Source organism: Falco cherrug, chromosome 6 (assembly GCF_023634085.1).
Source record: "Falco cherrug isolate bFalChe1 chromosome 6, bFalChe1.pri, whole genome shotgun sequence".
Taxonomy (NCBI): domain Eukaryota; kingdom Metazoa; phylum Chordata; class Aves; order Falconiformes; family Falconidae; genus Falco; species Falco cherrug.
In genome coordinates, this window is record NC_073702.1 from 43,056,486 (window position 1) to 43,082,373 (window position 25,888).

The following is a 25,888-nucleotide window of genomic DNA, read 5'->3' on the forward strand; positions in this document are numbered from 1 at the left end:
TGTTGGAGCACAACACCCCACTGCAGCCCTAGTGGGACAAAGAGATCAAGATGTCATCCTGTATGTGCTTGCACTTATCCTCCAGTCCTGAGGAATATTAACAAATGTACAGATGGGCAACCTTGCTCCATGCTAAAAGGAGACACCAGAGTTCCCAGTTCTTTAGGGCCTTGGACGCTGCTTTCAAAAAGAAGTTTGAAATCTATAGTAATGCATAACACAGTTGCAAAAATATGTGTGAAATTAAGATACCTTTATAGTAAAGGAAAGAGCTGTATTTGAGGCAGTCAAATGTGTGTGCACAGCATTGAGTCTTCCTAGATTTTTATGTATGTGTCTTACATACCTAGGGTGTATCTTTCCTAGAAGCTTGAGTAGACACACAATCCCTGTTGCAATTTTAAAGAGCTGTATGGCCTTACATCTACAGTATAATAATCCAGTCCTTTTAAATTAATTCCTGCCAAAATGAGGAACCATAAGCAATGACCCTGTAATTAGTTTTTTGTGGTGTTTTCCAGAACTTGTCCGTCCACAGTGTGATGTTATTTGCCAAGCATAATTTCAGATGTTACATGTGCTATATTTAAAAAGTATTCATCCTTTTTTGTTAGTCCAGCTATATAAAATTCTAAAAGAAAACCATCCGCAAAAACATCTCTTTGACTAATTCTACTATGAGAGTTGTGGGGATGCTAATGATAATTGTGCTAGAGATAGAAAATATACTTGTTCTAAGTCCTCCGGATTATAGGTTTTTGTGACAAAATTTAGGAGTTTATTCCTATTTGTGTATACCGAGATTGCCATACCTGAGATGTTTCTAAATAGAATTGATCTTCACACTGCCTCTGTTTTAATTGTGCAGCATGTTCTCTGAAAGTTGTGGTCTTTCCTTGCCTTTCAGGCTAGCGCAGATGGAAAGGACCAATGGCTCCTTCCTCACGGACAGTAGCTCCACCACAGGAAGCGTGTAAGTAACTCATAGGCTGCCAGGAACTTTGGTTATAGATGGATGGTATAGTCTTCATAAATTGTAACACAGGACTTAATCTCAGTGGAAGTATATAATTAGTATGACCCCAAGAATGTCTGCATAAATTTCATTATTCCAAGCATCAGTTGTAGAAATTGGAGATGTTTGCTTGATGAACTCTACGTTTATCAGCCATTCTGCTTCAAAAGTGAGGGTATTTCATGTGACTGGAAAAAAGTCACAGCTTTATAGGTTCCAGTTTGTATTTCTTTTCTGCTTTTAGCATAGCAGAAGAGAAAAGAAATCCCTCTGTGTTGAAGTGGACAATGGAGTAGGTCAGAAGCTTGTGCTAACTCCCAGGACAATTTTCTAATTAAAAAAAAAAAAAAAAAATCACCTGTAATTTGAAGGTTCTGCAAAGCCAGAACAGTGTTGCTGCTAGTTGTTTATATTTCAGTTTTCTGGCTGCTGATCCATCTGTTTGTCCTTGGGGATATAAACATACTCCTACATAAGTTTTATCAACACCATGTCCTTTTTTTAATTATATGTGACTTTTATTGTAAAAATCTTCATTAAAATGCATTGATGAACCTGGCAAGCATAGAACCCCATGAATTACTGAGGAATTAAGTAAGTTTTTTTAATGTAAAAATACATGAATGTTTTAACCTCACTGTGTCATCAGTTCTGTTAATTAAATCAGTGTAGCAGGACTGCCTCTCAAGTTATTAATGAATGTCATCAGCATTTTTAAAGAGGAAGCAGTAATTATTCAATTTTCATTAGAAAATGCTATTGTTCTCAATAATATTTTAATTTACTTTTTAAAAATCTAATCATGTAAATATTCTACCTAGGAAGGCTTAAATTTGAGATTTAAAATACTTTGCTTCAGAGAAGCATATGTGACCACCTTCAATTTTTTCTTCTTTCCTGCTTAATTAACTCTATTTACATAACTAATAAAACGTTTTTCATGTGTAACTGTTTTCATGTGTTTCTGTCATTGGTACGCTCACTAGTGAGAGAAATGCAGCCAAAATACTCCCTTTTGATTTGCCTTTCAAAAGAAAAGCAGACATACTGTCATTTGGCAGGAAAGCTGAAAACTTGAAGGCAGCTAAATGTTCATACACTTGATTATTTATTTTGCAAATAATGAGCCTACTCATATACAAAGGCCAAACAACCATCCATCCCGATGGTAAAAGGGGGTGTATATGCTTCATTTTTACTGGTAAATTAGCTATTCATTTTAATGCAATTTCCCAGCTACCTTATCAAAATAACCTTTATTTTAAGAAAAGGAGTGAGGATGGTGAGTTTGTGTGCCAACATGTGAGAGGGACCTCTGTATTTGGGTCTCAGTCCTGTTGTCAAAAGGGGACTGTTACACAAACAAAATTTGCAGAGATTAAGAGACCAATGAGGAAAAGAAAGTACCCAGTGACACCTTCTGTTTTATTTGCAGATAATTTGCTTTCATTAAGTTACATACTGAAGTACTCACAAAATTCTGATGAACTGTGGTTTAAAGTTTGGAGTTAAGCTATTATCATAGAATCATTTAGGTTGGAAAAGACCTTTAAGATCATTAAGTCCAACCACTAGACCGTGTCTCTAAGTGACACATCTGCGCATCTTTTAAATGCCTCCAGGGGTGGTGACCTTACCAGTTCCCTGGGCAGCCTATTCCAGTGCTTGACAACCCTTTCAGTGAAGAAATTTTTCCAGGCATCTACATGGCTATGAAGTTTGGATCATAAGTTGCCTACAGCTGGAGCACTGGGAATTTAGGATTATAGTTCAGCTCTATTCATACTATTGTAGTTTGTCATAGAAATGAGCAGGTTGTTATCATTCTATATAGACTGAATTTGAAGAAACAATTTGAAATGTGGATACACATTTTTTCAGTTCATTGTCCCTGCTGTAAACGTATCTAAGAAGCATCTCGTTCTCTTATGGTATTCAAAAGAATTCAGGAGATGATGACTGGTTTGGAAATAAAATTCTCTTCTTCTCATAATTGGGAGTTACAGTCTGTGATCTTATTTTCATTGGTCCTCAAGAGTCCTTCAGTTTACTGTGTACCTAGAACAGAGGCATAGTTGCACTTAATTTTGCAAGGTTACTGGTTTGATCTTGTTAGGTTCACAAGTTCATCAACAATACTTTTAAAAATCTTCGTGCTCTGAACAGTGTGTGTAAGAAGTCTTCTACATTTGAATGACAGTGAGACAACTTCTGCTGTCAGTTAAACATCATACGGGCTTTTTTTCAGGAATGTTTTGCAATATACCATTTGATTAAGAAACCATTCTTCAAAGAAATTTCTCTGTTTTAACTAGCCTGTTGTCTTGAATGTCATTATGACTTCTATCTCCCTAACTAAACCTTTCTAACCCTCCCCTCCCCTAAAGTTACGTAAATTCCATTTAAAAACGCATTATTCTCAACTGAAAAAAGTAAGTGTCTCTACTGTAGTATGTCCAGCTTCTTAACAAATACTCTCATGCATGAGTTTTCTGGTGTAAATACTTTGAATAAAAATGTTTTTACTTCATATCAGCTCCTCCATACATTAAGGAGTTCTAAACATTTAGGCTAGACTGTTGTGATGCATTTTCTTGGGCTTTAATTCATACAAAAACATCTGTATCTTTAAAGCAGACTGGCCTCTTCACAAATGAAGATGAGCATAAGGAAAACACGAAGTCTTTGCAACAAAGAATGATAAATAGCGTCCCTAACAAAAACCTATGCCTCACAATTTGACAAATCATGGTGTAGTAGAATGAAAAGACAAAAAGATTTGTTAGGAAAATGGGACAAGAATTTAACTCTCTTATCCCTGTAATGTACGAACTGTCCCATCTAGCCCATACTGAAGTTAATTCTGCTAGATGTAGTATAAATACTTTCTGTGTAAATGTTTAATAGCTGTTTTCTGATTAGTGTCATTACTACCAGTTATCTTCATGTCTGCAGCACTGTTGACGCCACCTCACGCTCAACTGAAGGCAGAGTTGGAACGTATCTGAAATGTTATTAGGGAGCTACCCGCTCAGGTGCAGGAATAGGAGAAAGGCCAGTGGTACTTTTAGCTGGCACTGCCGATCAGTCTGTCGTAAGCCAAACGAGCTCCAGTAATGTAGTACCTGAATACTCTGACATGACGTAAGTGGTTAAAAAGCATCTTGTCACAATGAGAAATTAGTTCCATGTGATGATAAAATTAGGAGAAGAAAAGTAAGTTAAAGACAAATAATTTTGGATTACCTTCTTGAACCTTATTGCTTCTTCTATGCATGTATGTTTTGGAATAGGTGGCTTGAAAAAATATATCCACAAAACAATAGGATATTTCAAAGGCTGTTTTCCCTGTGTTTCCTTGTTGGGGTGTTCTTTTCCTTTGATATGTACTACTTTCAAATCTGACCTCCTGCAATGTCATTTTTACTGCTTTCTAGTGTGGTGAAATGCTGAAAAGGAGCTGCAGCCTCTGCGGTTGAAGGACTTGGTGTAGTTCTAGCTTTTTCTCAAAGCATGCAGGGTCTTCAGAAGAATAGCCACCATGACACAATGAGGAATTTATTCTGGTGGTGTGCTTTTTTTTTGGTTGTTGCTGATTGCCATCTCCAGCCAGTTCTGCAGAAGAGAGTCCTGGATTCTCAAAATGAAAGAGTTTGCATTGCACAGAGCGTATGCCACTCCCTTATGTTCTAGGTCATTTTGTAGCCCTGTGCTACTAATGAATCGTCTTAATTACAGTTTTGAGGTTTGTCAGTGCAGGTTCAAGGTTCTGTTGTTTTGAACTAGTATTTTTTGCAGAACAGACCAGAGGTGGAACACATAGTAAACACACACTTCAGAAGACTTCTATCAGGCACTTCTTCCAGCGTGTGAAAAAGCCTGCTGTCATTTGCAACATGTAATGCCTAAAAAAGACTAGTCAATTTTCACAGTCTGTCGTGTACAGTTTCTGAGACTCTGAACCAGTGGGAGAGGAAGGAAATTAATTTTTCTCTGGACTGAATAACTGGGAGAGGAAAATATAAAATTTTCTGCATTTAGCTGTGTTGATCTTGCATACTGGGCCACGGTACAGTCAAAAATATCTAAGCATTTACTGTGTAAACTCTTTCTTTAAAGGGTTTATGAGTTTAATTTAAAAATGAGGTTATACCTAATGCAAAATCTGGAGAGAATCTCAGATTTCACTAGTTCAAATAAGTATAATAAATCCAGATTTACAGAGCTCTGTTAAAAAACCAACCAACCAACCAAACAAAAAACCCCAACACCCAAACAAACAAACAAACAAAAAAAACCCAAACAAAAGCCAAACAAACAAAAACATTTCAGACTACCCAGGTAGTTTGTAAACCAATTCATCATCTTAAAGTGTAGACAGCAGATTTTTGGTGCCTAATTAAAATAATCAGACTAAACTACTTTATCATGTGAATCTGCCTTGACAACACCAACGCCCTTGCACAAAAGAAGGCTGTGTGTCTGTGTGTCGTTACACTGTATCACTTAATATGTAAACAGGTTTTTTGATCCTGAATGATAAAGCTGTCTTCTCTTCCTAGTCGCCTTTAACACTCCATTTCCGTACTTGCTGAAGATGGGACACTGAGCTGCCAGCGCTGCCGGCTTAGTGCTGCCGTGTCGGCCACAGCGAGGGGATTCTGCACATTCTGCAGGGCTGTGGAAGCCCGTTCTGTGCCTACATCACTGTGGCAAACATTTAGTTATAAGGGGTGGGGATTTTTATCAAGACAGTTATAGGATGAAGTACCATGGGGTTTTCATTATCGTGTTTAGGACCTGGTCCAAACGCCATGAAATGCACTAGCCTTTGTGTCAGTTTTACTAACGCAAACTGACAAGGCAAGAGATGCTGAGTTTCTCTGCAATCACTTAAGTAGTGGAGAAGAGAAAGCAGTTAGAGGCTTTCTTTTTTTTATGTTAAAAGTGGAAGAACTTGCTAATTAGGTTCCTTTTACAATTTTACATATAAACTTTCTGCAAATCAGTAGTTAATCACAAAAGATAAGATGAAGGAAAGTGATATGCAACCAGAGCTCTGTGGAAGGGTCTATTCATACCTGTTTTTAACCTTTATTTCATAAATCAACTTTCATGGAATAGAATGCTGTGAACTTTTAAAGTGGATAGAACTGCTACAGGCTATTTTCTTTTTGGTTTTGTTTTTTGTGTGGTTTTTTGGGTTTTTTAGGTATAGTGTTACTTGATGCACATTTGGTTGTAATAGTCCAGATTTTCAAATCTCAATGACAAGTCAGAAAATGGAAGACCACATGCTGACTTTGGGTAGATAGAGAATAGTTATCCTTAAGAGGAAATAGATTAGTGTTGTTCAACCATAGGATTAGTCTTCAGTAAAAAGTTTGACTTAAGCAGTACTACATAGAAGTAGTTTTCTAAGAGAGAGAATCAGTAATCAGGAATCAGTATTTATGAAATCTGTGGTTATTTTGTCTTGCTCCTAATACTGGTGATGCTTTAAATAGGTATTGATGTACTGAGCTACCAAAAAATCTTGAGTCAGCGGTATAAAATAGGGTCTTTCATTACACAAACAGTGTGTTTGCAACTCTTATTTGTTCCCGTCACATGCATTTGCTCCCTTTACCCCAAGAGCTTGAATGTGTTTCTGAGAAAAACCCCAATCCACGTGCATGGCCTGTAAAACACCTGATGTGTTTTACTTGTACATGTGTTTGTCTATAGATTATTTGTCACCGCAGAAATAACTTCTGTTTCTTCCAGAGTATACATTTTTAAATACCTGGGTTTATTATTCATTCAAATGAGAGACTACGTTTGGATCTTTTGTGATGAAAAAGGTTAAATTGACTGACAGGAAATTTTTTAAAAGCCTCGTGCAGAATCTCCATTACACTTTTACTTGGAAAAAAAATAGTTTATGTATAACGAACTTCTTATTTTTTGTATGTGCTTTCAAAGGCAGTGCTTGAGGATACTTTTCATTATGTCATATCACAGTTGGTTAATAGGAGAATTTGTAGCTACTTCTTTCCAAAAATAGGAGGAAAAAGGTCAGCACAAGAAACATTTGTAATGTGAGAAAGTATCTTTTCTAAACATTATCTGTATATCTGTATATATACTACTCGTGTCTTTCTCTCTGTTGTTGACCATGCTTTAACTGTAGATGATGTTTAGGGTAGTTTAGTCTATTCAGGGATGTTCAGTTTGTAGGGACAACACTTCACTGTACCATAACGTATGCAGTCTCTGTTTTGTAGTCAAGCAATGAAGAGAATTTAAAGGGGGTTTTCTTCAGCATTTGTACTGCTGCAGCAATTTCTCTTAAAAGACATGAATAGTATATGTTTTTCTACGGTTGATTTATCCTTCTTGAGTAAGCAAGCAAGCAAACTGTTTTTAGGACATAGTTTCCTTCACTTTCTATCCATCTGACTTATGGAGAAAAGCCAGCAACAAGGAAAGAAAGGCACACTTCCACAAAAGCAAACTCCTTTGAACTTTATAGCGCAATTGAAAGTGCCAGGACTTCTGTGTCTCCTTACCAGAAGCTAATTTCAATGGGAGCCAGGAGGCGGACAGTGTTACAGTTTATTTCTATCCCTGAATCTGTAAGGAGGAGGAGATCTGCTACCTTTGAAGAGTTTCAGTGTACTGCATGTGTATGTCAAAATGGGGGGGAAAAGGTGGAAATACAAGGCTAATTCAAAATCTATAGCATTATTTTTGAAGCATTGTCAGTCCCTTTGTGCAGGGCACAGTGTTAGCTAGATACTTGATGATCCATTACTTTATGACTTCTTGGAGAATTCTGTGGTGATTTTTTCTTTCTGGTTTTATTAGGTAAATTGAGCACACCAAAATTACCTCCTAACTAATATTAAAAATCTCACCAGGAATGTAAAAGGAACTACCAGAAAGCTTGTTTGATTTTATTTATTTTTAAGGCATTTCAAATCAGTCATCTTCAGATTTATGTCTGTTTGGATATTATGTCTGATTCTTGCTTTCACCATTTCTTTTCAAACCACCAGCAGTATTTCTTGTTTATGCATACATTAAAGTAAACTGGTCTTTTATGCTACTACAGATCTTTTTTTTTTTTTTTTTTCCTGTGCATTGTATGTTTATGGCTTTGTGCAGTATATTTTTTAGGCTTATTTCCTGCTCTCTTAGTCCTTTTTCATAAGCAAACGAACGCCTTTAGTTTGACAAATATGTTTGCTCGCATAATGAATATTTTACTGCTCTATCTTTATTTGTGTGGTTTTATTTCTCTAGAGAGGATGAACATGCCCTTATCCAGCAATATTGTCAGACGCTGGGAGGAGAGTCGCCTGTGAGTCAGCCACAGAGTCCTGCTCAGATACTGAAGTCAGTGGAAAAGGAAGAGCGAGGAGAGTTGGAGCGCATCATTGCTGACCTTGAGGAAGAGCAAAGGTCTCATAATCATCCTACCGGTTTCTGACTTGTCACCTCATTGTTGTTTGAGCCATGCATGTACTATGTATGTATGTATGTATGTATGTTGGAAATGAGATCAACCTAGGAGTCATGATTTTAGCAAAAGAAAAAAAATTCAGTCAAGGCACATGTCATGCATAGCCTGACTTTATTAGGTAGAAGAGGGTGGGTCTGTGATAAAATACCTTTGTTTCACTTCTACTTTATTGTTTTATGGTTTTTTCCCATAAACCACAAATCAAGACATTGTCTTCTTATGAGCTACTTGTGTTCTTAGTGGGAGATGATGGTAACTTTATTTCATCTAAGGAAGTTTTTTATTTTAATTTGCTTGATAGTCATCATTCTTGTCCTTTTTTCAATATACCAGGAGTCTACAGATAGAATATGAGCAACTAAAGGAGCAACATCTTCGAAGAGGAATAAACCCTCTTGCATCACCTCCTGACTCCGTTGTGTCACCTCAGCATGCTTCTGAAGATGCAGAGCTCATTGCTGAAGCTAAACTCTTGAGGCAACATAAAGGTCGCCTGGAAGCAAGGATGCAAATATTGGAAGATCACAATAAACAATTGGAGTCTCAGCTTCACCGGCTACGGCAGCTACTTGAGCAGGTAGATGTAGACTGATGGCATTCCCTTGTGTTGTTTCTGCAGGGTGGATTTCTTGGTGGAACAAAGGTATTGGAATTTTACTGCAGATATTTGCACTACACTAGGTTGGTCTCTTGCACTTGGTCATTTCTGGCATGAAAAGATAATTTTTCCTACCCTCTACTATAAGCCATGGTGAAAGCCAAATGAGCACAAAATGACTAAAAGTGCTGGAGTGACCATGATGACTTATGAAACATTGAGAATAACACAAACAAGTGCAATAGCTTTTCATGAATTAAAAAGCAGGGGGTAGAAAATATATACCCTATTCTAAGTAATGGTGCCAGTCATGCCTGTATTTGACTTCACTTTTCCAATCTTTCCTGAAATAATTTGTTCTGTGGTTTGTTTTTGTGTTTTGTTTGGGTTGTTTGGTTGGGGTTTTTTTTCATGGTTAGTCACTGAAACCTTTCTTAGCATGCCAAAGACAGATGGCCAAATGTACATTTAAAATTCAAAAGGAGCAATCAACTACATTAAAAATCGAGAGAATATAGGGTTACTTTGTTGAGGGAAGAAATGTTGATTGGTTTTGAAGTCATCATATGCACATGTAATTAGGAAAACTGCAGCAACAATCTACAGGTTTTGTTAGAGATGTTAGCTGTACTATATCATGTGTAGAAGCTTGAACGATGGAAAAAAAAAAAAGTATAAATCTTTTCTCCTAACTAATCATTACACTTGGGTCAGAGTACAGTAAGGCAGAGTATTTCTGCCTCCCGTGGGTCAGGTGACTGGCTGTACATAGTAGAGGATTTAACTAAGCCAAGAAACAGACCGCATAAACCAAGTATCAGAATGGTGTAAGTTCCTGCTGTAGGTGATACTCTCATTACAGTGATAAAGATACTTTTTGTTTGTTTGTTTCACTGGCTGAATTTGTCATTTTTCTAGACAGTTTTGGCTGAATAGTATTAAGAAGGATCTGTTCCCCAATGGCTTCCCTACCCTGCTAGCAGTCTTTTTGTTGTTACTGTTATTCTAGCATCTTTAATCAGCATTTGAATAGCTTAAATTTTTAATGGAGAAGATAAATGGTGCAACTGTTAATAATTCATGAAGTAAGTATCTTGAGAACTGTGGCCAGCACTGGGTGTTTCAGAGAAGGGTTGAAGATCTGCGAAGAAACAGCTGTAGAATAGAAGCAGAAGTTCTGCCAAACCCACAGACACTTTCAGCTTAGTGCTTAAAGCAGGAACATGTTCATCCTTTAAAACTTTTTTTTTTTTTAATGTAGCTTGTGGATAATCTTGTAATTTTGTAATCTTTTCAGTATCCTTGTAACATTCTTAGTAAGAGCTTTAGGGTAGGTGTGTGTGTTGTGATAAAGTGGACAGGCAGAGGGGCAATAGCTTCTTCTTATCAATTCTGCCCTTGGATTTTTCTGGAGTATTCTGCAGCTTGTGGTTTCTGATAGGGTGAGGCAGAACAAGAGTCAAACTTCTTCAATATTTCTGATCATTTACTATATACTGTTGCTCTTTTGCTTCGTGTCCAAAATCTCCTGCCTCTGTGGGAATCGTGACATGCTTCTGATTGTTCCAAGTGTCTTCTCCTAAGCTGTTCCTGTTTCTCCTCTGTCTTTTAATGAAGTGGCTGGTACAAAGTCAAGTATATGAGAAGGTCTGCATTATTGCTTCTATAATTTATCTATACAATATATCTATATTTATATGAATATATATATATGAAGTGGGCTCAGAAATCATAAAGAATTCAAATTTTTAGTGTAAGTTCTTAGTTCTTCAGTGAAAATTCTTTATATTGACATCAATTCAATTATAAAGCAGCACTGAATTCTATTACTGCCCCCTTAACATTCTGAAAAATTGACCATTCTTCAGCATGTTTGTTTGTCTGTCACCTAGGCCGTTACTGTCTATGAAAGTCTTTATCTCTTTCACTGCTTGGGGAAGGACTTCATCAGAAACCAGCTGGGGATCTAAGTATATACATTTGTTTCTTTTGCTTTTATTGGCTGTCCCAATTATTTTTCACTGGATATAAGGAATATCTTTTCTCATTAATGAGATGGATGACTCGCATGGAAGATTCTCATAAGTCCCAATGTCAAAATAGGTAACTCCTCTGTAATTCCTGTAGTAACAATTACTAGTATTAAAGGACACAACTGTCTTGGAGCAGTTTCTTTGCCATCTCTCTTTCTCTCCTCTGTCAACAGCAAGTCTCTCTGTTTCTCATTTCCACTCAGCCTCCTGACTGTTGTTTGGGTTAATAACTTGTCATTGAAACTAATTTTTTTTTTTTTTTCTGTAAAAGATATGGAGTGAGTCTGTCTACACACAGATGTTTGGGTAGAAAATTAATGAAACTTAGAAACTTTGCTGTAGTAACTGTTTAATCTAGATGAGAGCATTCTAGGACATTCTTTAGAGAGCACCTTTAGCAGAAATATGCATGCATCCTCACTGCACATTTGCCTACTTCAGGTCGCAATTCTGAGGTTACCATACTATTTTTATTTTAGCAAGCCCAGAGGATTGGTAGCTGTCAAACGATGTTGTCATTTTTGTCTGCCTGATTGATTATAGTGCCAAAGAGGAAGGTGAAACAGAACTGGCATGTGACAACTTTGGTACCAACATGTTAATCATACAGAGAAAAGATAAAGAATCCATTTTCATTTTTCTTTCTTCGGCCCCTTTTAGATACTGCACGTGCAAGGTAGAAGTAACAACTATTATGAAGGACATTTAAAGTCTGTTTGGATTTTTCTCTGCTTGTCTGAGCTGCTGAACAGAGGTTTCATATTGGATTTGATACTGAAGTTAATGGGAGCTGAAATCATCTGTCAATGGCTTTATAATCAGACTCCGAGAGTAAATAGGAACTGCAGCTTTCTCTCCAACTGAAAACAGGGGAGCTTTATCAAAAGAGCAGAGGCGGCAGCTACAAAAGGAAAGGGAGAATAAGACTGGAACAAGAAGAAACATTTGTAATGGATGTGGTATGGGAATTGGCCTTTTTTGAGGTTTCCTCTGATTTGAGAGGTGGGGGGGTGGGGGCTTTTGTTTTGTTTTGCTTTTACCAAAAGCAACAGAAGTCAAGGGAGGAATGGGTATGTTTTATCTGTCCATTAAGCCACGGAACACTTCAGGCTCTTCTTTGGGAAAAACACCAGCAGGAAGCACAGTGAAATGAGGCACTGTAGATCAAAACTGGTTAAAATAAATATCGCTTTGAAAATAAACATCTGCTATAATACAGAAAAAAACCTCAATGTCAGAGTTTCCCAGAGAAGAACTTATCAGTCTCTTTGTATCTTCATTTGGTTTTGCATAAAAAGAAAACTCCCAGAAACTCCCCTTCATCCCCATAGAGGTGTGTTCAGTATCCCTGCTTGTATCTATTCAAGAAGAAGAAACAAGCATGTAGTAACATCTAGGGCTATTTTATTATGGTTTCTGGCTGATGGGTTGTCTGCTGAGTTGGTTTGAATAAGGATACGTGAACTTCATGATGCCTGAAGGGGGTTGATGATGGAAGTGATCAGATTTTGCAGGTGTTATGCAGCTGAGGTCAAGTAGAACATGATTTTTTACATTTTTTTTCTCAGGTTCTTTCCCAGTAAAATTGTTAAATCATGTAAATATGTGCAGCTATATCCTCAACTATTTTGCATTTAGCATTTTTCAGTGTCTGATTATTATATTAAGGCATTTATACCTCTACCAGACCCTTCCCTTTCTCCTCCAAACCCCACTCTTCATCTGCTTAACTGTATTGTCCTGATTTTGAAAGAAGAGGGTTTGGGAGCTTTTTGGCTTTTCTTGTTACTGCAGTCACTTGGAACTATGTAGTGTAACTTTTGCCAGTGTATTTAAATAAAAATGAAGTTATCAGACATTATCCTCTGATTAGAAGAGGATGTGGGTTTTGTTGTTTGTTTTTGGTTTTTTTTTTAAATCCAAGTGAAATATTTCATTCTGACTGCTGCAGCAATATAAGGTACATCAATGTAAAGTATTCCAATTATGTTTTGTTTGCTCTGTTTAACAGTTTATCCACTGTTAAAGAGTCCTCGTGCTCTGTGGGGCTTTTTTGTCATTTGCAATAGCACTCCTAAGTGGTACTAAATAACGTTCACTACTAATCCATCATTTAAGGTTGTAGATATCGCCTTTCTATCCTAATTAATCTTGACTTTGCAGTGCTTCACTATCCTTGATCTATCTTATGTGTTGCTGTACTGCAGTTTTGTATCAAGTTCAGCAGCGGTCTTCCTTCTTCAGACACCCTCAGTCATCTCTGCACCATCTGTCCACAGTTACTGCTTGAAGAGGCACAGAGATCCAGTCCAGGTGCAAGTTTCTGTTTTGGATTATTCAAATTTGCTCAGTCCACCTGTCTGTGGGTGGGCAAGCAGCTACTCTGCTGCTGGAGTTAACCTTGTTCAGTAACTCCTCACCCTTAGAGACTTTGCTCATCTCTTTACCACTATAGCTCTAACTTCTTGAACATAGGTTCCTGGATTTATAGAATTACCTGGAGTTAGTTACCCCAGGCTTGGCCTATTTAAAATCACCACACTCATTTTACCTAGACTCTGTAGTAGGGTTGAAGCCTGATACTGAATAGCAAATTACTTAACTACTTGATAGGCATTCATTGTTCATAGGAGTGTCTTGATGGTAAAATCCTTGGCCAGCTTGAAAACATTTCAGTTTGTCTTCTATATGCAGAGCAATATTTCTTGATTTATTCTTTTAGTCAAAGCTGGAAGTTGGTATCGTCATGCTGAGAGAGAGATGGGATTTGGAGGAGAAAAAAGATTTACTGAGTGCTCAAGGGAACATTTCCTTCTATTTCTCATCACTGTGTATGGAAGAAAAAGTATCTTTCATTGTTCAAAAATCTTCGGTTTTGTTGAAGTTTTTTTGTAATCTGGAAGTTGTCACAAAAATTGAAGGTTGCACTTCAGGCTGTGAGCTACAAAGGAGCAAACTTGTGCACAAATGAACTCCTATTCTATATGTTACCTCTTTGCATCGAGTCTTGTATCTGTTCTAGGTACTTGTTCAGTCCCAGTTTCGAAAAGATCTTATAAATAATGATAGTTTCTTAATAATTCCGTATCTACTTTTGACAGATTTATTTAAATAAGCTACTCTTTAAGCTGTTTGGAAGTAATTTGATGATTTGCAATCAAAAAAATAAATGATAGGGGCAACCATTTCAGCTAAGACTCTGTAACAGCCTCAGATGTAAATACTGTTCAAGTGCTTCTGTTTTTTCAGAACAATCATTTCTGGAGCTCAAATACTGTATTACCACTCTCTTCCTCAAAGGATTTCTTACAAGAAAGAAGGAAAAGAGGAAAAACCAAAAATGCCTGAGCAAGATCCCTTCCAATATTTCTGAGTTGTTATAGTGAAGAAGTCTTATGGTCTTTTCTTATTCTGTGTCCATATGTGTATACTTATACCTAATCTCAAGTACGTACATGTATACAACTGAATGTAATATGGAACTTCGTGTTTAATTCTTAAGGTGAATTTAAGAGTCCAGAAAGGCTTGCCTACAACACAGTTTTCAAAGTGTATGGTTTCCTTCGCTTAATTTTCTGGAGATTACATAGTACATAGTTTCCTGACAATTTGGTGCCCTCCACACCATTGAGAAGCAGCGCCAGCGGGAGCGATGGCTAGATACCATTTTTTAAGGTTTAACAAAGTTCTTTTCAATCTTGAGTCTTCACTCAGCTGGATTGTGAAGGAGTTTTGCAAAACTGTTCATGATTGAACAGTTGTTCTAAGGATGATCAGTCACCCCGGGAAAGCTTCTTAGGGGACCTTAGCTGAATGTCTTCTGTGTATATGTACGTATACATCCATACATATATGTACAACCCCAATAATACCATTGTGTAGTCTTTCTGCATAGCTGAACTGAAAGCCTCAGCAGACTGTTAGGGTTGTACATAACACTGTGTTTGTATGGTGTGTGCTCGCAACAGAAGGTTGTTTTTATCAAGATCATTGTTGTGGTTTAACCCCAGCCGGCAACCGAGCACCACGCAGCCTCTGGCTCACTCCCCTCCACCCAAAAGGGTGGGGAGGAGAATGGGAAAGGAATGTAAAACTCAAGGGTTAAGATAAGAACAATTTAATAATTTAAACAGATAAAAAGGTAAGAACAATAACAGCAACAACAACAATAATAGTAACAATAGTAATAACAATAACAGTTATAATGGAAAGATGGGGAAAAGGATAAAATCCAGAGGAAAAGGGAGAAAGGAAACCAAGTGATGCACAGTACAACTGCTCACACCTGCTGACCGATGCCCAGCCAGTCCCTGAGCAACGATCCCCCCCCGCCCCAGCTCACCCCCCGAGTTTATATACCAGGCATGATGTCCCACGGTATGGAATACCTCTTTGGCTAGTTCAGGTCAGCTGTCCTGGCTGTGTCCCTTCCCAGTCTCTTGTGCCCCTCCAGCCCTCTCGCGGGCAGGGCCCAGGAAACCAAAAAAGTCCTTGATTTAGTATAAACAACTAAAAACATCAGTGTGTTATCAACAGTGTTCTCATATCAGAGCCAAGACACAGCGCTGTACTAGCTACTGAGAAGAAAGTTAACTCCATCCCAGCCAAAACCATGACAACCATCAACTGGTGTCTCATTAGAATAACACTTAAGTCTGAATTTTCTTTTACAAATTGTTGGTTTGGGTTTTTTTACCCCAACAGTTATATAGCCCTGAGACAACTTTAGTTAGTTTGGAGAACAAACAAGAGCACATAGAAAAGGAAAGGAGCAGGATGATTGCATGCAAGCCTGCGCTTAGATTCTGTAGATACAATTTATCTAAATTTGGGTATTATTCTCATTAATGTAGCCCGAGTCAGACTCCCGGGTTAACGGCGCCTCCCCCTGTGCTTCACCCCAGCACTCTGTCCTTGGCTACCCGCTGGAGCAAGAGACAAGCTCACAGTTTCATCAGACAGGTAAGTGTTTTGATCAGATAACATGCTGTGTGGGTCTGTGGGTGACTACTGAATAGGTTTGTTGGCATCTTTCTGGAAAGATTTATCAATAAAAAGGAACTGATCTTTGTGATGCTGCTGGGAACAAGACTTTACTGCAGCTGGAGCTGTTGCTTCCCCACACTTGCAAACAGCTGTGGTATCACAAGAATCCACATAACTGAATAGTGGATTTCTGTCAATAGACTTCTTGGTCCTATCTGTTTTGAGCAAGTGAATTTACTGGGCAAATCCATCGTCACTGAAGAGGGAACCAGATTTCATTGAACTGAAATGTTCAACAGCTCTTTCTCCTACATGTGTACACCCAGGTAATCTGTCAGATACAGGAACAAATGTACAAAACATGTAATAGAGGCTTCCAATATCTTTTTTTTCCAATATCTGCTTTAAAAAAATCTGCTGTATCCTTTGCTTAGCGTGATATTTTGATGATCCCACCCCTCAAAGACTTCCCATCTTTAGGAATTCTTTATGTATTTAAGTGTACAGCCTTTGCACATAAGGACATTTCTCGCTTGAAAGACTATTCTAAATTCTCCAATATCAGAACTCATTAATTCCACTGGGAGTTAGCAGAAATAACTACAGACCATTGAATGCTCTAAATTAGGGGGGGAAATGAAAGATTTTTCTTAAATTATCTTATGTGAAATTTCCTCCCTGTTTTTGTTTTCAAGCCTTTGTGTTATAGATTGCAAGTGATTTTATTTCTGTGGAAAATAGGAAGAACATTCATGGAGTCCTTTAGGTTGAAAAAGACCTTAAGATCATTGAGTCCACCACTAAACCACGTCCCTAAGCACCACATCTACACATCTTTTAAATACGTCCTGGGATGTTGACTCGACTGTCCAATGCTTGACCAGCATTTCATTGAATAAATTTTTCCCAATATCCAATTTAAACCTCCCCTGGCACAAGTTGAGGCCATGTCCTCTTGTCCTGTCTCTTGTTACTTGGGAGAAGACATCAACACCCACCTCACTGCAGCCTCCTCTCAGGTAGCTGTAGAGAGCGACAAGGTCCACCTGAGCCTCCTTTTCTCCAGGATAAACACCCCAGTTCCCTCAGCTGATCCTCATAAGACTTGTATTCCAGGCTCTTTGCCAGCATTTCTTGCATACTGAAAAGTTTTCATTCAGCACTGGCATGTGTTCTTACTTTAATTTATCTGGAAAAATGTGGAACTTCTTCCAGTCTCATTTAATGCAATGGTAGATTTATGAGAGATGCTGTCTAATAACAATGCCAAGAACAGAGCCAGCTGTATTCCCTAACCATTCCCTTGGCTAATTTTAAGCAGCATTTAAATAAAAAATGGCAAGAAAGATTTTAACACTAGTGAAATTGCTGGTGCATATTGAATAAAGCCCATCTAAAAGATAAATCTTCTCCCCCCCCCGCCCCCCCCCCCCAAAAAAAAAAAAAAAGAATAGTGTAAAAAGAATAGTGTATTTGGTCTGAAAGTTACATGACTAATCATCTGAAAATGGAACAGAATTTTAATTGAGTAGCTACTGAGTATAACTCCCTCATCTTGTAAGCCTTTTATTTATTTTAACTGTAAATTCTTATATACTGTTCCTTCTTGGCAATTTATTGCAGTTAAATCTTGGGTGCAATGGTTAAGCTTTAATAAAAGAGAAATGAGTTCTTCTGCAAATCAATAATATAACTTTCAGCTCCTTTCCCAAGGCTGGCAATTACCAATGACAGTTCCTGCACATTAAGTTAAAAAGGTTTCAGATAGTGGTTTTCCGTGAAATATAAAGGAGCATTTAACTAGAATGTTGGGTGAGAATGCCTTTCAGAGTGTTGTCGTCTTTTTTTTTTTTTTTTTTTTTGTCTGCTCTCATTACTAAATTCATTGCTCTTTTTTGTTGTCATATCTGCAGATGACTTGTTAGTTCCACCTCATGATACCAACACAGATCTAACAGATGTTATGGAGCAAATCAACAGCACATTTCCAGCTTGCTGCTGTAAGTGTAACAAAATAAGTCTCTGAGAATAGTATTGCATTTGAGGCAGTCTTTTGAAGAAAAAGAAAATAATTCTTGTGGTATTGACTAGGGAAAAAATCTTCACTGTGATGAGATTTCTTGTCAAGATACACGAGCCCCATAATTGTATTCTTTAAAGTTCCTCAATAGACACTATTTGTGAAGGTAAACAAACAAATGTTCTCATGTTTTAAGTGGAAGTGATTCACTGTAAAAAAAGCCTATAGCTCCGTATGGAATTTTCAGCTGTGCCCCCATTAGGGAAAAGAGACGAAGAATGCCATTAGCTGCTGGTACAAACCTTATGTAAACCTAAGTGAATGTAGATTCAGAAGTTTTGAATACTGTTTGACTAGTAAAACTTGGGAAAAAAGGCCTTAGGCAACAGGAGGGGGACCGTAGCCTAGTCCTGACTGCCTGAACGAATTATTAAACTAGTTATTAAACTAACTGACCAGAGGAAATAACTGTTAACGCAGCACATAACACCTTTCAATGAAAGGTGTTATTTTATTCTGTGTCTATTAAAGAGAATTCAAAAGGAAAACAAATTGGTTTCCTGTGCATGGCTTGTATCAACCGACCTACATTTCCACTCATCCCGCTCCTTCCAGAGCGTTACCGCACTCGCAGAAGTGGGGAGCCATCTTCCTGGTTCCAGCAGTATTTTGTACAGATTGCGTTATTCACGTGTATTGTTTTTTTCAAATATGTGCATACATATATATCTTCACTTGCAGCCCTTTTGGCTCAGAAAAAGAGTAGGGAAAACTTCAATACATTCTTAAACTTTCAACAGTTCTTTCAAATGAAATGTAATAATGATGGTCAGGTTTAAAAGGCACAAGTGAGAGGGAGGGTCTTTATGCCCAGGCTTTTTAGAAGCACTGGGAGTGAACCCAGTTCTATTTTGGAAACTTGGTGAACCCTGTTAAAATACCCCTTTTATCTCCTGTATGTACATTGCTTGGCTGTGAAGAACTGCATCACTGAAGATGCACTTTGCATGTTTTGAGAAAGCAAATTAGGATGTAGCAAAAAAGGTCATTTCAGCTGTCCTTTGAGATTTTTCATTGAGTTCAATAGTTCAGAGCCTATCTTTTTGGAGATTAAGGATTTGATTCTAAGGAGCATCTCTTCTTGAAGTCAACAGCTAGTGGGACTACTCAACACAACTCAAGGGCACGTGTGTGTATACGAATCAGTAGTAAATGCAATTCCAGTATCAATTCCTGTTTTTGCAAATTATTGTCTTGCATACTACCTGGTCATTTGGCCCAGATGAATCTAAAGCAAATTGCCCTGTGTCGGGGCCAGCTTGACAATGATGGCTATTCTCTGCAATCAGGAAACATGGAGAAAAACTATACAGTAAACTAACATCCATGAAACTATACCCTGAATGAGACAGGAGGGGACTGCAAGTCAAAACCATGGCCCCACATACTTTCATATTGGGAGATGTATTTGAGCATTTAAGGTTAAAAGAAGTCAGTTCCAAATTTCATGTGATTTTTCCCTTTGTCATGGTCATGCTGCTGTAGAAATCAAATCAAACCATCATGCCCCACTTAGTAGGTACTAATTACATTTGCTTTTCTTCAGTCATTCTATAACATCACTTAATTGGGAGATTTACTAGGCGTACATGTAATATGTAAGATTCATACACTGTTTTAGAAGCCTGGAATGAGGATTTTAGTCTGTCCTTCCCAACAGAGTGCATTAAACTCCATGAGTTTTGCTAAGGAAGGTCCATCATCTTTTCCTGTGGCTGTTTTGAGAAGGATCTGTCTTTCTGGACAGATAACTGTCTAACCTGTTCTGTAAAACTTCCAAAGACGCAGACTCCACAGACTCCCTAGGCAATCTGTTTCAAGAGCACCATTATATTCCTAACCTTAAAAACTAATATCATTACCCTTTTTTAATTGTATCCAAGCTAAATTTTATTGGAACAGCCTTCATGTTCAACATATCATGTCCATTTATTTAAAAAAAAAAAAAAGGGAAAAAGCTATTTTTCTTACCACCTCATCCCTACTAGTCTCTCCTACTCTGACTGCAGCTTTCATTAAGGAATTACTAGCATCTGAGCCTTACATGGATTATTTTTATTCTATCTTGACTGTATAATAGAGCCAATCTTCATATTTGCTATATTTGGTTTTATGGGTTTCAGGTTATAATTAATCTTGAAATCGGTATTTCTACTTACTCCAAATATCCCTGATAAATCAATTATTCCTATAGTAAGGCACTGCTCTTAATGGTGGAGTTTGGGGTGGGTTTTTTTTTTGCTCCCTAGATCCTTTGATTATGCTTATAATGCCTCTTTTCCTTCCTTATTTATAAGATCGGTCATCAGAACTAGGCAGGTGTGCAACACAGTGCAGCAGTCTTGTCTGTGCAAGAGTGAGTTCCAGAACAAAGCATTTTGAACAGACGATATTATAATACACTACTTTATATATAGGTCTATATGGTCGCAAGTAATGAAAAAGAACAGTTCATAACATCTATATATTCATAATGCTATACATTTCTTAAGAGAAAGGTAAACTTGTGAAGTTACGCGTAGACCATTACAACACACTTCCAGTTGAATGCATATGTTTTTTTAAATAATATTTTTGTTCTTCTGTAGTACGTATTTTCCTAATACTGGCTTTGTTTTTAAACTGCCAAGATGCAGAATCATGTACATTTCTAAAGTTCTTTTGTTTTTTCTATTTGCAGCAAGTTTCACTGGCAGACCACAGGTATGAGACATGTTTACATACTTGCATAGTCATTGGAAGCAAAATAAGTTGATAAGTTCTATTAAAACAAAGTGGCTGGATATTTTTCTATATTTTTCCCTAGAAGTCTATTTGGAAGCTAGACCAACATAACAGGAAGACTAGATTCTGGAATATCCCAGTTAATAGAAAATTCCCGCTAGTTCAGCCATTGCCAAAGGTACTATGGTGTGCAGTTCTGGGATGTTGACCAGATGGAATCACCTTGCGTCTATGAGGGCCAGTTAGTTTCAAGCCAGCATCAGCTTGCAAGATCAAAGCTGGTTCTTACAAAGGCTTCCATGTAACCTTGTGCCCTGATGCCTGTAGCTCCATTTTGGGCGCTATGGGCACCAGGGCACAACGATCAAGAGCCACACAGCATCTTAAAATGCTGGATTAAGCTATCTTCTCCCAGTAGGCAACCACTTTACAAACTCAAAACAGAAATTTGGCTACTCTCAAAGTTCATAAAAATGTTGAAAAAAATGTGTTATTTAGATACTTGGTTTGAAAATCTAACTGGTATGAGGGGTCAGTTATTTTTTTGTTGAAAGTAACAGAAAGAAGAAAAACACTTGCTGTAGGATTAGGTTGATATTGGAGCCCATGTGTGCCAAATAAGGAATGACATAATCTTGTGTCACTGCAGAGTTCTTTGAAGGTTTCATTGTTAAATAAGTTTTAAAGACTACCACAAATTGCTGTGTGAGACTTCAGAAGAATTAAGTGGTAGGGAAAGAGTCTATTTATACCCCCAAATTGCTTCATCCTACCCATTAATCAACAGTTTGCAAGGTCAGATTTCCCCAGAATGAATATCTAAAAATTCAGAAATATTACTGTGGAAACACTTTCTTGGACTGTTGGATTGTCTTCCCAAACAGGAATTTCTGACGAGAATGGGATGAATCACGCCCTGCATTTCATTCAGTCAGCTTGGACTGTGTTTCAGTCTCCTAAGTTAAATTAGTGAATTAAACTAGGATTTTTCAGAAATCCTTCCTCTAAGCAGGCATGGAGGTAGCTTTCAGTGTTATCAGTGAAAAACACAAATCTTCCTGAAAAAGCATTTGATTTATTTATTTATTTATTTAAATTCAGGATGATTTCCAAATGGTGTCACTGCAAACTTACCCTTCCAGAACCATTAGAGAAGGCACATTTGTCTGTTCAGGAACAGAATCCTGAAACAGGAGCCTGGAAACAAGCTTCACATGTTAAGGGGCTGAGTCCAAATCCAGACTGTATACTCTCTGTTTTTACCACTTAGGCTTCAGATAAGACAGTAGTTTGCCTAAACAATTTTTTTCCATGGGTTCAGAACACGGAGAAGTCTTTAAGTCATATTTACTGCTCTGTAGACTAACATCCTCTGGACCTTACTCAACAAGAATTTTAAACACTGCAGTATAGTAAAATTAGTTTTCTTTTAACAACATCCCTCAGTGACTTGCTGAGTCTTGGGCCAATACAGCTCAATTTTTAAAATACAGGAGTTTTGTAAAAGGACACCGGAGTCCTTAACTGAACCAAGCCCACAGTAGTTAGAGCATTCTAACGTGTGTGAACACGGTACTGACATGGTTATTTCTTATCATGACAGGCAATGTAAAGAGTTCATTGGGACATTGACCAGTGCTTCCTGATGTGCAGTACAACCCTTTTCTACAAACCACCAATCGTGAGTTCCACTTCATCAGAAGACTGCATGGGACCCTGGGACATGCTGTTCGCTCTGACTGCGTGTTCTACTTGAAACAGTAAAACACTGAATACCCAAAGACGAGGATGTTGTTTTTATAGTATTGCTTTTTTTTTTTTTTTTTTTCTCTCTTCTTCTTCTTCCCTTTCTATGCAACTGTAAATTAATGAGCAGTGGAGTACTTGTCACTGATTTGTATAAATATACAGCCGGGGGAAAAGGGGCAGGGGCTTTATATACGTTCTTTTTGATAATCGTAAAGAGGACTGCATAAGGAGTTTGGAGCAAAATGTTACATTTATACATTCCTTTCAGCTCATTACTTTTACATTGTAAAATACCCTTAGTTATATTCTCATACATTTAATATTCTGTACTGATTATTTATATGCTAACCATCCGACCACACAAATTTCAGAATACCCTTGAATTATTTTCAGGATTGGCATATGAAGTTCCCATAATCTGTATTATTGTTACTGGTTAACAAAAATCGCCACTGGGTGCAAGCTACAGTATTTTAAGTCTATTAGACAAAGTAAACTCTTTTTTTTGAGTCATAATCATCCTCATGCACCAAAATAGTATTCTTAGTTTTCTTTTAGTTATTTCCAGCCAACACACTCCGTTTGGAGGGTTCTTTCTTTTTTTAAGGCTTACTTTACTTTTGAATCAGGAGATAGCTAAGAAGAGGACTTAGATGATAGCTTAAATTGTTTTTAGTAAGGTCTATGTTAGTGTAATTTCTCCAACTTTGTTCAGAGACAAAGCTTTGCTGTTCCCTGCTGTGCCAAACTTGCTTCAAGTTTTGGAATTTACAGTCTGTGAAGTAAAGCTCATTTCAGTGAGATCCCCTTCTCTTGTCTGCCTCTTGGAAATGAAGAGACAATTAGAAAGCCCTTTCCAATACTATTAGTGACAGAACATTCTCTTCAAAACTGCAATGCACTTCGAAATCCTTTGGCATTGTAGTCTTGCAACTCATCTTTATCTTTGAAATCATTTTTTCATGTACTTTAAGTAGGGATGATTACGGGAAAGTTATGTCACTGATCAGCTGAGCTCTAGTTTTAAAATGATCATAAGATATTTTAATGTATTCACAGAGTTTACAATGCTGCATGGACAATTGCTTTAATTTCAGGACATACCTTTAATTGGTAAAACTGCATGCAATATATTTCACGTATAGTAGAGAGAAACAAAACTGTGTTGTTCTTAATTATTACTGAAGAGAAGAAAAATAATAATCTCAAGATGGTATTGGAAGAGTTGCAAATTCTCTACTGCTACCGAAAAATGCTAGAGCACGTTTAAGACAGCAGGTCAGAAATTTCTAGTGTTTTTGTGAAGTGGTGCCAGCTACACTGTCCTGCACCCACAGTATTCACTCCTGTACTGTTGCTGCTCAAAGAGTCATTTGGGCACAGCGCTGACCACGTTCTAATGTTGGCTCTGGTGCCAGTTCTTTCTGAACCCTTTGGCAAGTTATTTAACCACTCTGCCTCTGTTTTCCCACCTGTAAAATGGGGATGATAGTACTTACCTCTCAAAGTTGTTGTAGGGCTTGCTTAGTTAGTGTATGAAAAGCTCTATATAAATGCTAAACATTACTTCTGAGTGGAGCAAAATTGTCAAGGTGGAAAGAGAAGATGCTGGCCTCTATAAATGCTTCATTTATTAAAAATAAGTAGTGTAGTTATTTTGAGGAATAAAACACCCACATTTTACAGAAGAGGGAAGCCGTGACCACCTTTCTACCTCAGACCTATCTTCATGAGTAGTATTGGAAATAGCTTTATATTCAGTTCTCTGCAAAGTATATGGCTTTTATCAAACTACATCATTCTCTAGACAAAGAATCCTTAAAAATACCCCCCTACATAAGTAAAAAAATAAGTCTCAGTAGTGAATTCGGTGGCTTTTATTTTTGTTCTGAATATGAGGTTATGTATAAAGTTGTTTTTCTGCCTGTGTTTGTATGCATCCTTTGTCCTCTGCTGCCAAGTAAATGCTGCTTCAAACACTACATTGTAACATTCTTCCTCTGAGACAATAATAAATAAAAGGAATATATTGCAGTAACATGAGAAGAAGCATGGAGTTCTTTCAAGTTTTGTGGTCTTCAAGGATGGCATTTTTCCTTGCTAAGTGCTGAAAATTTCATTCTGGAGAAGATTAGTTTTAACATAGGAGTGCTGTGATAGTCCACGTCTATATGCTAGCATTTTCGGAGTGTGGTTTGCATTTATGTAAATGAGATTAAGCAGTGTTTTCTCCCCATAAATCTGTGCATATTTTCTCCACTGTTCATCTTGATGCTCTCAAAGGTCTTTTCCAACCTAAATCGTTCTGTGATCTTTAGTGATTTAGTCTGGAATACTTCTCAGTTTTATGACATAATAGGTTTGATCACTGAGAAGCGGACTGCTTTTATTTAAGAAATGTTATAAACACATATTACAAAACAGCAATAAAATAATACAGGAAGCCTTGTCAAATACTAGAACTGTAAATTAGTCTTCAAGTTCTGATGGCATTCAGTCAATGTACTCAGCTGAAGCACAGTATTAGGTAATAACATACTTTCTAGCCCTACCATGCATGGGTTTTAGGCATTTGTATTAAGCTAATGCAAGCTGTATTAATCAATTGTGTTAGAAATACTGTGCTTAAAGGAGGGAAAAAAATCCACAACCCTAACAATTCCATTTCCTTATAGTAACAGTTAGTGCTGTTTTCATGTTTAGTATTTATATTTTTTTTTATTCAAACTCTTAACAAATGGAAAACATAAGTATCAAAGTAATGTCGTTTTCCCTCAGCTTGTGAAAGAACACTTAACGAAGAAGTTGTAGGGAGGAACTGGGTTTTTCACATGGCATTTAAGCGATTCAGCAGTTAACAAGGAATTATAGAAACAGCATTATATTGAGTGAAAAAAGCTTAATTTAGCCAGATTAAAAATGTATTACTGTAATGGGCAAACTTTAGATTTATGCAAAAGACCAAAGTATTCTTTTAAACATTTAAAGTCCAAATTGCCCTTTGGAGAGATTTTGCTCATTACATGCTGTATTTTTTGTTCTCTACTTTAGTATAGAGTTGCCCTAAGAAAAACCTTCATAAAAGTAAATGTTTGCACCACTGAAAAACTGAGTAATGGATCCTGTTTACTGTCACATAGAAATTAAGATGTCATGCCATATGGCTGAGAATTCTGTTCCCACAACAGCAGCAACA

General features: G+C 37.3%; 1 protein-coding gene across 6 annotated transcripts in view; it reads left to right on the forward strand.

Moving 5' to 3' along the window:
* The window catches only part of UTRN (utrophin), a 386,253-nt gene extending 361,523 nt beyond the window's left edge, over positions 1-24,730 (forward strand). For all 6 annotated transcript variants that reach the window (XM_055714514.1, XM_055714513.1, XM_055714516.1 and 3 more), the window contains 7 exons: positions 908-973; positions 8,303-8,461; positions 8,856-9,099; positions 16,007-16,115; positions 18,053-18,139; positions 20,900-20,922; positions 22,547-24,730. In XM_055714514.1, the coding sequence (XP_055570489.1) occupies positions 908-973; positions 8,303-8,461; positions 8,856-9,099; positions 16,007-16,115; positions 18,053-18,139; positions 20,900-20,922; positions 22,547-22,555 (697 nt within the window). In that variant the 3' untranslated portion in view covers positions 22,556-24,730. The remainder of the gene's footprint in view (positions 1-907; positions 974-8,302; positions 8,462-8,855; positions 9,100-16,006; positions 16,116-18,052; positions 18,140-20,899; positions 20,923-22,546) is intronic.
* Positions 24,731-25,888: the final 1,158 nt, after the last annotated feature.